Source organism: Protopterus annectens, chromosome 9.part0 (assembly GCF_019279795.1).
Source record: "Protopterus annectens isolate FY-2018-M chromosome 9.part0, PAN1.0, whole genome shotgun sequence".
In the NCBI taxonomy this organism is placed as follows: domain Eukaryota; kingdom Metazoa; phylum Chordata; order Ceratodontiformes; family Protopteridae; genus Protopterus; species Protopterus annectens.
In genome coordinates, this window is record NC_056743.1 from 1,425,116,122 (window position 1) to 1,425,129,307 (window position 13,186).

The 13,186-nt window shown below is 41.1% G+C and overlaps 1 protein-coding gene across 1 annotated transcript; it reads right to left on the minus strand.

The window, feature by feature from the left end:
- Positions 1-11,602: 11,602 nt before the first annotated feature.
- LOC122810953 (60S ribosomal protein L39) lies at positions 11,603-11,947 on the minus strand. The gene has a single exon (XM_044082480.1). The coding sequence runs from the start codon at positions 11,904-11,906 to the stop codon at positions 11,751-11,753; it is 156 nt and encodes a 51-aa protein (XP_043938415.1). The 5' UTR covers positions 11,907-11,947; the 3' UTR covers positions 11,603-11,750.
- Between the last annotated feature and the right edge of the window lie 1,239 nt (positions 11,948-13,186).

Below are 13,186 nucleotides of genomic sequence, written 5' to 3' on the forward strand. Positions count from 1 at the left end.
AACCTCATCACAACAATAAATAGGACATGCTGGAGGGATAGATTCCTGTCCCAGAGACTTCCCATGCTCTGGATCAAGATTCCAATCTACATTAGGCAGAGCTCTTCATTAACCCTCTTCAAGAGAAACCTTGACGAGTGGAAGGGAAACAGAAACTTTACCCCAGGGATCATTTCAACGGCTCTGCTGGACAGAGACACAGGGAACTAATCTAAGGGGGTGGCAAAAGCCAACACTTTCCAGCTAGGCTTATAAATGCCTTTGGGCAGATAGCTTAGTACCTACCTATGAACCTATAAAAGCAACAGTTTTATGCAAGAAATCCTTTGTATGGGTGGGTGGGGTGGGGGGGTTGTGCAGCATGTTTGCTATTAAGGTGTTAAGCTGAGCTAATGCACATTGTTATGATAAGCATTTTGCTTGATGTATAGCTGCTTCTGAATGTCTTCTCCAGTTGTTCATATGTTCATAGGTTCATAGGTAGGTACTAGGCTATTGGCCCTAGGACCTATACAAGCCTAGCCAAAAAGGTACCCTGGCTTTCACCACCCAAGAAAATTATTTTCCTGTGCCACTGTCAAGCTGAACCACAGAAGTGATCCCCAGGTGAATTTCCTATTACCCATCCAATCATCAAGATTTTTCTTGAAGAGCGCCAATGAGGAGCTCTGTGTGACATAGATAGGTAGTCTGTTCCAGAGTTTTGGAAGTCTCTGGGACAGGAATCTATCCCTCCAGCATGTTCTGTTTATTGTGGTGACATGGTTTAGGTCCCTAGAGCATGTAGCTCAGAGGGATTTGGATTTCTGTAAATGGAGCATGTCCAACAGCTCTGGTTTGACATAGCTTTGTATGTTAGGCAGAGATCGTCTCTGAGTAGGCGATATGCGAAGGAGTAAAGCTGGAGTTTTTTGAGACGGTCTGCGTAAGGCATCTGTTTGAAGCCAGTAATCCTCTTTCTGAGGTATTTTTGCGGCCTTTCCAGTTGTTGTAGATGTCTTGTGAGGTACATACCAAAAGGGGCGTTGTACTCTATAATGGATCTAATGAGTGATGAGTAGAGGGGAACAATGACCTCTTTTTTTCTGGATGAGAAACCTTTTGTTATGAGGTGTGCCACATAGAAGGATTTCCTGACCACTGTGGCGATGTGATTATCAAAGGAGAGACTACTGTCCACCTGTGTCCCAAGGTCTGTTATCACACTTTCGGTGTTAAGTAGACTACCGCCTATGTGGTAGTTCATTGGTACAGAGTTTTTACTAAAGGGTATGGCAATGCACTTTTTGGCATTGAGCTTGAGACCATGGCTTTGACACCAGGCATCTGTCTCAGTGAGGCCCTTTTGTAGGATGTCCACATCGTTAGGAGTTTTGATTATGGCTCCTAGTTTGCAGTTATCTGCAAATTTAGTTAGCCAAAGACCTTCTGTGTTAGCCTGTACTTCAGAGAAGTAGATACCAAACAGGAGAGGACCCAGGACTGAACCCTGTGGTACTTCACTTGTCACTGGTCTGAAGTCTGATTTGGAGTCTGCTACTTTCACAGTGTGGGTTCTGTCAGAAAGCCAGTTGGCAACCCATCTTGTGACATATGGATTTATACCTAGTTTAGTGAGTTTATCTATAGTTCCAGTGTGGGGGATGGTGTTGAATGCCTTGGCAAGATCTAGATAGGCTGTGTGAACTAACTTACCCTCATCTATGGCTTTGATAACTACTTCAAAGAAGTCTATCAGGTTTAGGAGACATGATCTGCCTTTTACAAACCTGAACTGTGTGGGGTCCAGAGTTTGGAGATCTCCAATGTCTTTGTCTATGAGTTCCATGATGATACATTCCATGGCCTTGCAGACCAGGCTCTTCAGGCTAATGGGGCGGTAGTTCCCGGGGTCTGTCCCTTTGTGGAGTGGGATAACTGTCACGGTGCACCACTCAATGGGCACAAAGCCTGAGGTGAAGCTATGATTGAACATGGTACTTAGGTGGGGAGCCAGTTCATTCTGTAGTTCATGTAGAAGGCAGCCTGGGATGTTGTCAGGGCCCATGGATGCTGTGTTCTTGGCTTTGGAGACTGAGGTTTTTACCTGTGCAGCCGTGATTACAGGAACTTTGCATTCTTCCCTTATAAAGATGGAGCCTTTAGGGGGTGAGAGTGGGGGTAAAGTTAGCACTGAGCCTATCTGCCAGAATGTTGGCAATATCAGTTGGTTCTGTATATTTGGTGTCATTGTGCTGTAACTCAAAGCAGATCTGAGTGTTGCCATTGAGATTCTTGACATAGCTATAGAATGCTTTGTGGTTGTCTTTAGAATCAGTGGTGATTTTGTTTTCATAACTAGCTTTGGAGGATTTTATGAGGGATCTCAACTCCTTACTGAGGCTGACCAAGGAGTTCCTCCAATCGTGAGATTTTACTTTTTTGCAACAGTTTCTTTCTTCTGTTGTAGAGTTTGTTTATAGCAGAAGACCACCAGATTGGCTTCCTTTTTTTGGAGGATAGTATCTTGGTTCTGTTAGGGATAGCACGATCCATGCACTCATGTAAGTGCTTATAAAATGCATTTGTGTAGGATTCAGCAGTCGTACCTCTATTGTCCATCTGCATGGGTGTCGTGAAGTTTGCTACTTCTGCCTTACGAAGTGTGAAGTTGGCTTTGGAGACATTTTTTACGGTTATTTGCCTAATGGGGTGTGGGAGCGGGATGTGGATGTCTAGAGTGACTAGCTTGTGGTCAGATCTGACCAACAAGGAGCTGACCTCTGGTGTGGAACACCGGTCACCCATGTTGGTGATGACCAGGTCTAGGATATTGCTGCCCCTGGTGGGGGTGTGGATAAGTTGATCCAAGGCATTGGAATTGATGATTTCCAGAAAACGCTGAGCAAAAGAGTTGGTACATGAGTAGTTTTCCCAGTTAATGGTAGGGTAGTTGAAATCACCCATTATTAGAGTGTTGGGTTGTACCTTAATATTTTCCAGTGTATCAAGAAAAGAGGTGTGGGAATCCTGGGGCATGGTGGGGGGTCTGTAGCAAGCTACAATCTGGATTGCGGTTTTGCCCAGATTTAGTTGAACTTGGATAATCTCGGATGCATTATGCTGAGCAACTAGCTTGGAGGTGTGGATATCCTTAATGAATATGGACACGCCTCCATCTTTAATGTTTCAGTCTGGGTTTAGTGGCCGAAAGGTGTGGTATGAATTATAGCCTGGTAATGCAGGGGTGCTCTCTGGAGCTTTGAACCAGGTCTCTGTCACTGCACAGATGTCAATGTTCTCCATTTTAAGGAGTGCCTCGAGTGAGTGCATTTTGAGGTTTAAACTTCTAGCATTGAGTAGCATTACCCTCACATTTTGCCTGCTTGTATCTGTTATGGTGGTGAATTATAAATGTGATCGTATATTCTACAAGGTTGTACCTTGAAGAAGTTTCTTGGTTGCTGAACTTTAAACAAAGATTTATATACAGCTGTTTTTTTTAATTTGGATTTTAAAGTTCTTAAATAATGTTAAGGTGTTTAGACTTTACATCAGTGTGTGCCATATGTGAATCAGAGGTAACTGACAATAGATTTGAGTAAGCCATTTTCTCCATGATGTCTTCCAAAAAAAAGGGAGACAGACCTGACTCATGAGGTCACATTTTAAGTGAATTAATGTAAATATGTTTAAATCCCTATTTACTCTCCTAGCCAACCTAAATACATCCCAGGGTTGCACCCCCACCAACTGCATTAAACTGGGTATAATTTATTACCATCTTATGGCCTAATGTCTGAGACACTAACCACTACCTGAGAAAAATATGGCCGCTAGTGTATCCTTTACTCATGACTCTTTTATCAGAGGACTTTCTATACTATGACAACCTCTGAAACAAGATTGAAAAATAACTTAATGACAGCCAAAGTGACAAAGCATTATTCAAGATGGAGGGCAGCTGTTTCTCCTGTGACTTTCTTTGGTATAGAATGTTGAACACAAGCCTATAGATAGTAAGAAAGCATTTTTAATTCGCTAGCTTGCTAATCGTTCTTCTGATGTGGAAATTAAAATTTTAGGGAACATTTGAATGTAACTGCAATGGCAACAACTCAACTGATAAGTTACATTATGCATGATTATATACGGAAAAAGATTAGTATTCAAAACTGTATGTGGTGATGGGACAGAGAGATCAACATGATCGTTGCCCAGGGGAATAAATCCAGCCACAAAACCAAAACTACCATGGGAATGTAAGATTGATCTTCTCACAGATCAATAGCCTATGAACCTATAACATTGTACTAACAGAAATCACTTCAACTACAGCTAAAATCAAAATACTACAGCTACCATATTCTACACTGCAAAGCAATTAAATTTCCATAAAAAATCTCACCCTCCCATACACTGCAGACCACTACTCAGAACAAAATCAGATATACAAAATTTTTAGAACTCTTGGAAAAAATATCAGTGAATCATCAGCATTCTAATGAAAATGTGGCTGCATTTGCATGTGGCAGCAAATGTGTAAAACGGATATACTGTGCAAGCAATGGACACGTGCCATACAAGAGATCTGTAAATCCTACATTATTTTAAAAGAATAAGGAACCTCTTGTTTAAATGCCATTCCATTGTACCAGTAACTCATGACTTATGTGTAGGTAATGCAGGTTTACACAAGGCTGGCCTTGTTTAATTTACTGGGCTTCACTCACATGATCAAATCAAACCAGCTAGAGGTAAACCCTACATGGGTCTATATTAGATCACCGAAATGGTAGAATTTCGAATTATCTAATATTGATCCCAATATCGTGAACGCTGAAAACAGCGAAGCTGCACAAAACCAAATTCTTTCCTAGGGAAAGAATTCAGTTGGCCATTGTTGTGGCTTCGTTGTTTTCAGCAATGCAGTGGAAAGTTACAGGTTGGATTAAGGTAAGTGTGTGATTGTACGGATGTTCGGGTTAGGGCACGGGTTGGGTGAGTTAGGGTTAGGGCGCGGGTCAGGTAAGTGTGCGATTGTGACAGAATTTGGGGTTGGGGCGGATTAAGTGAGTTAGGGTTAGGGCGCGGGTGAGGTGAGTGTGCGATAGTGATAGACCTTAGGGTTAGGGTCTGGGTTAAGGTAAGTGGATAGATAGTAGTGTATGTGCAGTGTAGTGTAGGGTTAGATGTAACTTTTAAATGTATGTGTGTGTGGATTGCTGCATTTTAGTGTGCTTGTGGTGTGTTATGTGTTTCTCAGAACAGCAATTTTTTTCCCTTGGAAAAAATTCACTGTTTTGAGGTTTTGATATTGTTAGGGTTCGAGTTTTGCAGTTCGATGTTACGGCATTCAATAATGAGCTGTTTAGATGATCTGATATAGACCCAACCCTACATCACTCACACCTACATATGGCTTACTGTTGTAGTAATGTTTCATAGCAACTACTAAAACATAAAAAATGGGCTCTTCTTTTAACACCAGCTGCAATGTTAAGAAATATACACAGTTCTCAGTAAGTGACCCAGTACATTCAGATAAGGACTGCTAGCACTACCAATCAATAATGCTTATCTCTTTTCATCTTATACTAACAGATCTGTATAAAGGTATCTTAAAGTAACAAACTTAGAAAAACAGATGAAAATAAGCAATGATAGGGTTATTTTTCACTTCAGTATGCATTGTATTTTTGAAATAACATGTCACCTATTTTGTGATAACTCCTTGAGGCAGACCCTCAATAGATTTAATGTACTCTGTTAGCATTATCGTCTATTCAGGTCCACAGATTTGCATCAATGGAAAGAAAAAGGTGAGAAATGAAGAGCTATCATGGAAAGACATTAATTGAGGAAGGGAAGACATTTATTTATTAAGTAATCACAATGTGTAACAGCAAAATATTTTGTTCAGGAATGGGTTGTGTAAGTTTACCTAGAGCAGCCTTTGTTTGGTCGTGTTAGTCACTTGAGCATCTTCCTTTGTATCGAAACCACACCAGCCATAGGTAAGCCCTGCATTACCCACAACTAACATGATTTATTGCTTAATGAAATAATATGCCAAACAAATATGCCTAACAGACTTCTGAGATACTTGCTTTGCCAGATGTGTTAACTGCTGTATAACAATTCACAATTCAACCATCTCCTAGCAAAGTTGTACATCTTTATTTGGGACTGTCTTCATTCCAAAATTTGACTTTGCTATTTTAATGACAGAGCTCATTTATCAGGAAATAAAGCCTTTATTATTACTTTAATTGCAGCTGCATTATTTTTGCAGTTATGTACTAAACTGAGATTGATCTGCGACTGAGGAGTCACAGATAAAGTACAGAGAACATCATAAGCACTGCAACAAATATAAATATTTAATATATTTAAACCACATAAGAAACACACTATTGACACATCACAAAAAGTTAAAGCATTTTTAAAAACGTTGTTACTTTGTTAAAACCTCACCCATCTTGAGTCAGGCTAACTTTTTGTTTCTGGATAAATATACATACCATGTGGTACTCAGATGTAGCTCGCATAGTACATCCCATAACAAATGTTACATGATACCTTGTCTGCCTTTAGCGAGTAAGTGCTCACTTACTGTCAGGCTGAAAGCAGAATTGATAACATTGAGCCTGAGGTCTGTTTTCAATCCCTCACCAGTACTTAATTTAACCTGCGCCCAGATGTTTTCTATTACTGCTGACAGCTTGGCTGCTATGGGGGGGGGGTCTATCATTTTCCTCAAACTGATAAAGATTTGACAATGATAAACAAGATTTCTACCTAGTAACTTAATATGTGAGGGACCTAGGGGATGCCATGCTTTCATTTTGCAGCATATCTCTGGAATATCAATGAATGTATAAGAAATGTTAAAGAAAGATGGAAGGTGCATGTAGAGTTATTAACAAAAGTTTTTAATTGTGTAGGGGTGTAATGACATTAATTGTAATAAGTACCCACCCTAAGTAATTACTGAACTGACTGCTGATGGGGTCTGTTTTATGAACTAGCAACAGGCTGTTATTAAATCATTTCTCCTAAAAAGGAGAACATATTGCTGAGTGTCTTTTGTGAAAACACTCATCTTGGAGGAACACAGCCTTCTGGGATACTGCTTCCACCTTATCAGCTTCCTAAAGTGACCACTAAATTAGTATTACATAAACAATTTCCATAAAAGGGATTGCAGTCCAATGAAGACACAAAGCCCTGTATTCTTATTATAGACTTCTAAGTTTGACATTCATTACTTCCTTGCAATGCAATAAAACTCTTACTGTACACATCCGGTTACTACAATGCAGTGATATGCTGGTCTTGTCTTTCTTTCTTTCTGTAGATTTCCTGTGTACAAAATTGCTGCCCACATACATAATTAAATATTTTTGAGTCTACTCCAAAGGCTTACATAAAGTACGTTCTTCATTAAACAGCTTCTGCAGAAATACAACTACATTTTAAGTACTCATGCAAGGTGTGATATGCATCCTTTGTACAAACTGGTTTCAGACAACATAGTGTAGATCACAATCACATGACAGAGTTAGTTGTACTGCAATGTATATAATGTTTATACAGTTTTTTGTCCTCAGAAGAGCATGGATGCTGTTGTCAGATACTGGTTACATCACTGGTGCTATCATGGTACACTGAATATGTACTGGATGTTCCTGTACCGCACTGGTTACATCACTGGTGTTGGTGTGTTGCACTGGCTATATCACTGGTGCTATCGTGGCTCGCTGACTATATATCAGATGCTGTTGTACTACACTGGTTGCATCACTGGTGTTGGTATGATGCACTGGTTATATAACTGGTGTTATCATGTTACACTGACTATGTACTGGATGTTGGTGTGATGCACTGGCTACATTACTGGTGCTACCATGGTACACTGACTATGTACTGGATGTTGATGTGATGCACTGGTTACATTCCTGGTGATATTATGGTACACTATGTACTGGATGTTGTTGTAGCTCACTGGTTACATTACTGGTGTTGGTGTGATGCATTGGTTACATCACTGATGGTGTGATGCACTGGTTACATCACTGGTGTTGGTTTGATGCACTGGCTACATCACTGGTGCTACCAAGGTACACTGACTATGTACTGGATGCTGTTGTAGTACACTGATCACATTACTAATGTTGGTGTGATGCACTGTCTACATCACTGGTGCTGTCATGGTACAGTGACTATGTACTGGATGTTGACATGATGCACTGATTATATTGCTAGTGATATCATGGTACACTATTCACTGGATGATGTTGTAGCTCACTGGTTACATCACTGGTGTTGGGGTGATGCATTGGTTACATCACTGGTGCTATCATGGTATAGTGACTAGGTACTGGATGTTGCTGTAGTGCACTGGTTAGGTCGCCAGTGTTGGTGTGATGCACTGGCTACATCGCTGGAGCTATCATGGTACACTGACTATGTACTGGGTATTGGTGTGATGCAATGGTTGCATCACTGGTGTTGGTATGATGCATTGGTTACATAACTGGTGCTATCATGTTACACTGACTATGTACTGGATGTTGATGTGATGCACTGGTTACATTACTGGTGTTGGTTTGATGCACTGCCTGTATCACTGGTGCTATCATGGTACACTGACTATGCACTGGATGTTGACGTGATGCATTAGCTGAATTCCTGGTGATATCATGGTACACTATTTACTGGATGTTGTAGCTCACTGGTTACATCACTGGTGTTGGTGTGATGCACTGGCTACATCACTGGTGTTATCATGATGAAAACACACACCTACATTCACGGAGGCTCTCAATAAAAATCTGCCCAAGCAACAGGGACATCCAAAGCAGAAACGCAAGCAACCTCCACCCCCCCCCAAGACAACCCAAATGACACATAGCCCACAAACTCAGTGTGCCACTCAACCACAGCCCATAAGGCATAACAATGTACCCAACACTCTAGTCATAGGTGACTCTATAGTCAGGCACACTGATGTTCCACTCACCAGGCTAAACAAGTAGAAAGTTACTGTCAGCTGCCTGTCAGGTGCCAGGATCTGCTACATAACGTATACACTCAGGTCACTCCACAACATTTACAAATATGACTCTGTTATTGTCCATGTTGGTGTGAGTGACCTGAGATGTACCTCCCTGGACTACATGAAAGGAAACATGGAGGAGCTGTCCAATCTTGTAGCCCAGGCAGGTATGACCGTAGCCCTGAGTAGCATCCTGCCATCACCCAGAATGATACCACAGTACAAGGACAAAATGATTGACTTCAATAATTGGCTAAGCTTCTGGTGTCATTCTAAGGGGATCCAGTATCTGTCTGCTTGGGATGACCTGATCGATAGACCACAATGCTTTGCCAGAGATGGCCTGCACCTGTCGCCCTTGAAATTCCAGATACTGGCTAAGGCTCTTGCCACCCCTATAGTGCCTTTTCATGCAATGTTCAAATGACAAATTCACCAGTGTAACAGGTACAAGCAAGCAAAATCCGAGGGTAATGCTACTCAATGCTAGAAGTCTAAACCTCAAAATGCACTCACTCAAGGCACTCCTTAAACTGGAGAACATCGACATCTGTGCAGTGACAGAGACCTGGTTCAAGGCTCCAGAGAGCTCCCCCTGCATTACCAGGCTATAATTCGTACCACACCTTTTGGCCACCTAACCTAGACTGAAACATTAAAGGCAGAGGAGCATCCATATTCATTAAGGATATCCACACCTCCTGGCTAGTTGCTCAGCATAATGCATCCAAGATTGTCCAAGTGCAACTAACACTGAGCAAGATCGCAATCCAAATTGTAGCTTGCTATAGATCCCCCACCATGCCCCAGGATTCCCACTCCTCATTTCTTGATACACTGGAAAATATTAGGGTACAACCTAACACCCTAATAATGGGCAATTTCAACTACCCCACCATTAATTGGGAAAAGTACTTGTGTACCAACTCTTTTGCTCAACATTTTCGGGAATTCCTAAATTCCAATGCCTTGGATCAACTTATCCACACCCCCACCAGGGGCAGCAATATCCTAGACCTGGTCGTTACTAACATGGGCAACTGGTGTTCCACACAAGAGGTCAATTCCTTGTTGGTCAGATCTGACCACAAGCTAATCACCCTAGACATCCACATCCCCATCCCGCCTCCACCCCCCCATTAGGGAAACCACCATAAAAAATGTCTCCAAAGCCAACTTCATGCTTCTAAGACAGATGTGATAAACTTCACAACACCCATGCAGATGGACAATAGAGGTACGACTGCTGAATATTACACAAATGCACTTTATAAGCACTTATACAAGTACATAGATCATGCAATCCCTAACAGAACCAAGATGCTAGCCTCCAAAAGAAGGAAGACAATCTGGTGGTCCCCTGCCATAAACAAACTCTACAACAGAAGAAAGAAACTGTTGCAAAAAAGAGTAAAAATCCCATGACTGGAGGAAGTCCCTGGTCAGCCTCAGTAAGAAGCTGAGATCCCTCATAAAATCCTCCAAAGCTAGTTATAGAAACAAAATCACAACTGATTCTAAAGACAACCACAAAGCATTCTACAGCTATGTCAAGAATCTCAATGGCAACATTCAGATCTGTTCTGAGTTACAGCACAATGGCACTAAATATTCAGAACCAGCTGATATTGCCAACATACTGGCAGACAGGTTCATTGCTAACTTTAACCCCCTCTCACCCCTAAAGGGCCCATCTCTATACCAAAAAAATGCAAAGTTCCTGTAATCATGGCTGCACAGGTGAAAGCCACACTCTCCAAGCCAAGAACACAGCATCCATGGGACCTGGCAACATCCCAGGCTGTGTTCTACACAAACTACAGAACAAACTGGCACCCCACCTAAGTACCATGTTCAATCATAGCCTCACCTCAGGCTGTGTGCCCACTGAATGGTGCGCAGCAATGGTTATCCCACTCCACAAAGGGGGAGCCACCACGGATCCCGGGAACTACTGCACCATTAGCCTGATGAGCCTGGTCTGCAAGGCTATGGAACATATCATCATGGAACATATATAAACAATGGCACTGGTAATCTCCAAACTCTGGACCCTACTACCATTACTGGTGCTGTCATGGTGCACTATGTACTGGATGTTGTTGCACTGCACTAGTTATATCATTGTTGTTGGTGTGATGCACTAGTTACATCACTGGTGCTATCATGCTACACTGGCTTTGTACTGGATGTTGGTGTGATGCACTGGTTACACTGTTGGTGTGGTGCAATTGCTATATCTCTCACATTGCCCTGCTGCACTGACTATATAATGGATGCTGTTGTAATGCACCAGTTACATTGGAGTTGCATATCACAGATAATGTTGTCATATGCAGTGTACATTATAAGAGCTATTGCTGAATGTGAGAGCTGTAGCTATTGCAGTGCATCGTAAGTGTTGGTTACATCACAGGGGATACTCTGGAATATGCAGTCAGAGCAAACAATAACATGGAACCTGAGCACATGTGCAAGAAAGAAGTTGCAGCAGTAAAGAAGCAAGCAACAAACCTGTAGGCTGAAACAGACTTTCTTTTTTCTTTTTTTTTTTTTTTTTTCTACAATAATTCCACATTTATTTGCTCTGCATAGCAGGACAACTTAGAAAACACAGCAGAAGTAAGCATCCGACTCCAAGTCTAGGACTTGAATTGATGCTGCAAACATCTCTGGTGGTGGTGTTGAGATCTGTAGCTAGCGAAAAAGATTACAAGCCCAGCTTGGTCCTCCTCCAGTGCCTCCTCTTGGAATTATACCTGATTTTATTACCAGTTTTCATGCGAATCCACTGGGGAATGGGCCTATTTTGTTTCTGTTTCTTAGCAAGGAATCGCTTAATCCTGAACGTTTTGTGGGACGACATAATGAAAATATCACCAATTCCCTACAATGTCAGATGCGAAAAGCAGGCTGAAACAGACTTTCATTAAAGCATTTCTTCACACATCCACTATGAAATGCATTACATATGCATAAACATACATTGACATAATAGTGTCTTGGTTTCAGGCTACTATGCTAATCTTTCCATGCCACAGTATCTTACTGTGTACAGTTCCTCTTACACAGACAGAAATTCTTTCATGGATCCCTTTCCTTTTTTTTTAATCTTCTCAATGTCAACTATTTGGGTTGTATTTTTTCAGCTAAATTGTGTTTGCCTTCTTGTTTTGTCACAGTAAATTTATGTGCACAGAATGACTGTTCATTTTTAAATTTTTACCTTTAGAAACTGTTTAGCATACCATAGCCATTTAAAGAGCATTTGTCCTTTCAAATGCCGCAGTGATTTCTTTTGTGATAGTGTTTTTTATTTTCCTTTAGTAGTTTTTTCAGGTAATTTATTATTATTTTTTGGTACTCACAATTACAGCAATCATTACAAGAGTAACCTTTGTTACCAATGCATAACAGTGCCTGACATCAGGTTGAATATGCTGGTCAATTACTAATCAGTAGAACCATGAATCAGTTACTGACACCCCACTACTGAGTGTGACACTGATCGGTTACAAATTAGTACAGTCACAAACATGTTGCTGACATATCATTGCAGAGCAGTACCTGACATCATGTGAGTGATAATGATCAATTACTAATCAGTAGAACCACAAATCAGTTACTGACATGTCACTAAAGATCAGTGCCTGACATCACATGGGTGATGTAAAGCAATTACTAATCAGTACCACCACAAATGAGTTAGTGACATTCCACTTCTGATCAGTGCCTGGCATCATATGAGTGATGCTAATCAATTCCTAATTAGTACAACCAAGAAAAAAATAGTACCACTTACAGGAGAATGTTTAGTGCCACTTAGTGTCGTGGAATGGAGTGGCATTTAGTGCAATGAAATGTTTAGTGGTGCTTACTGTTGCTCAACATTTTTTACTACAGTCATAATACAATTATAACCCCCCTTACCCCTTAGTTAAACTGCACACTCACTATAAAGAACAACACTCTCTGTCCCCACCCATCTACCTGTTCCAGCTGCTCCACCAGTTTATACCCACATATAATTATCTGTCATTGATTAGTACAGTCATGACTGTCATTGACATACATTTGTAATTCATAAAACTTTACCAGTGGTATAATTTAGCTGTAAAATCCCTTTGAGCGGTAAAGCAGCCACTT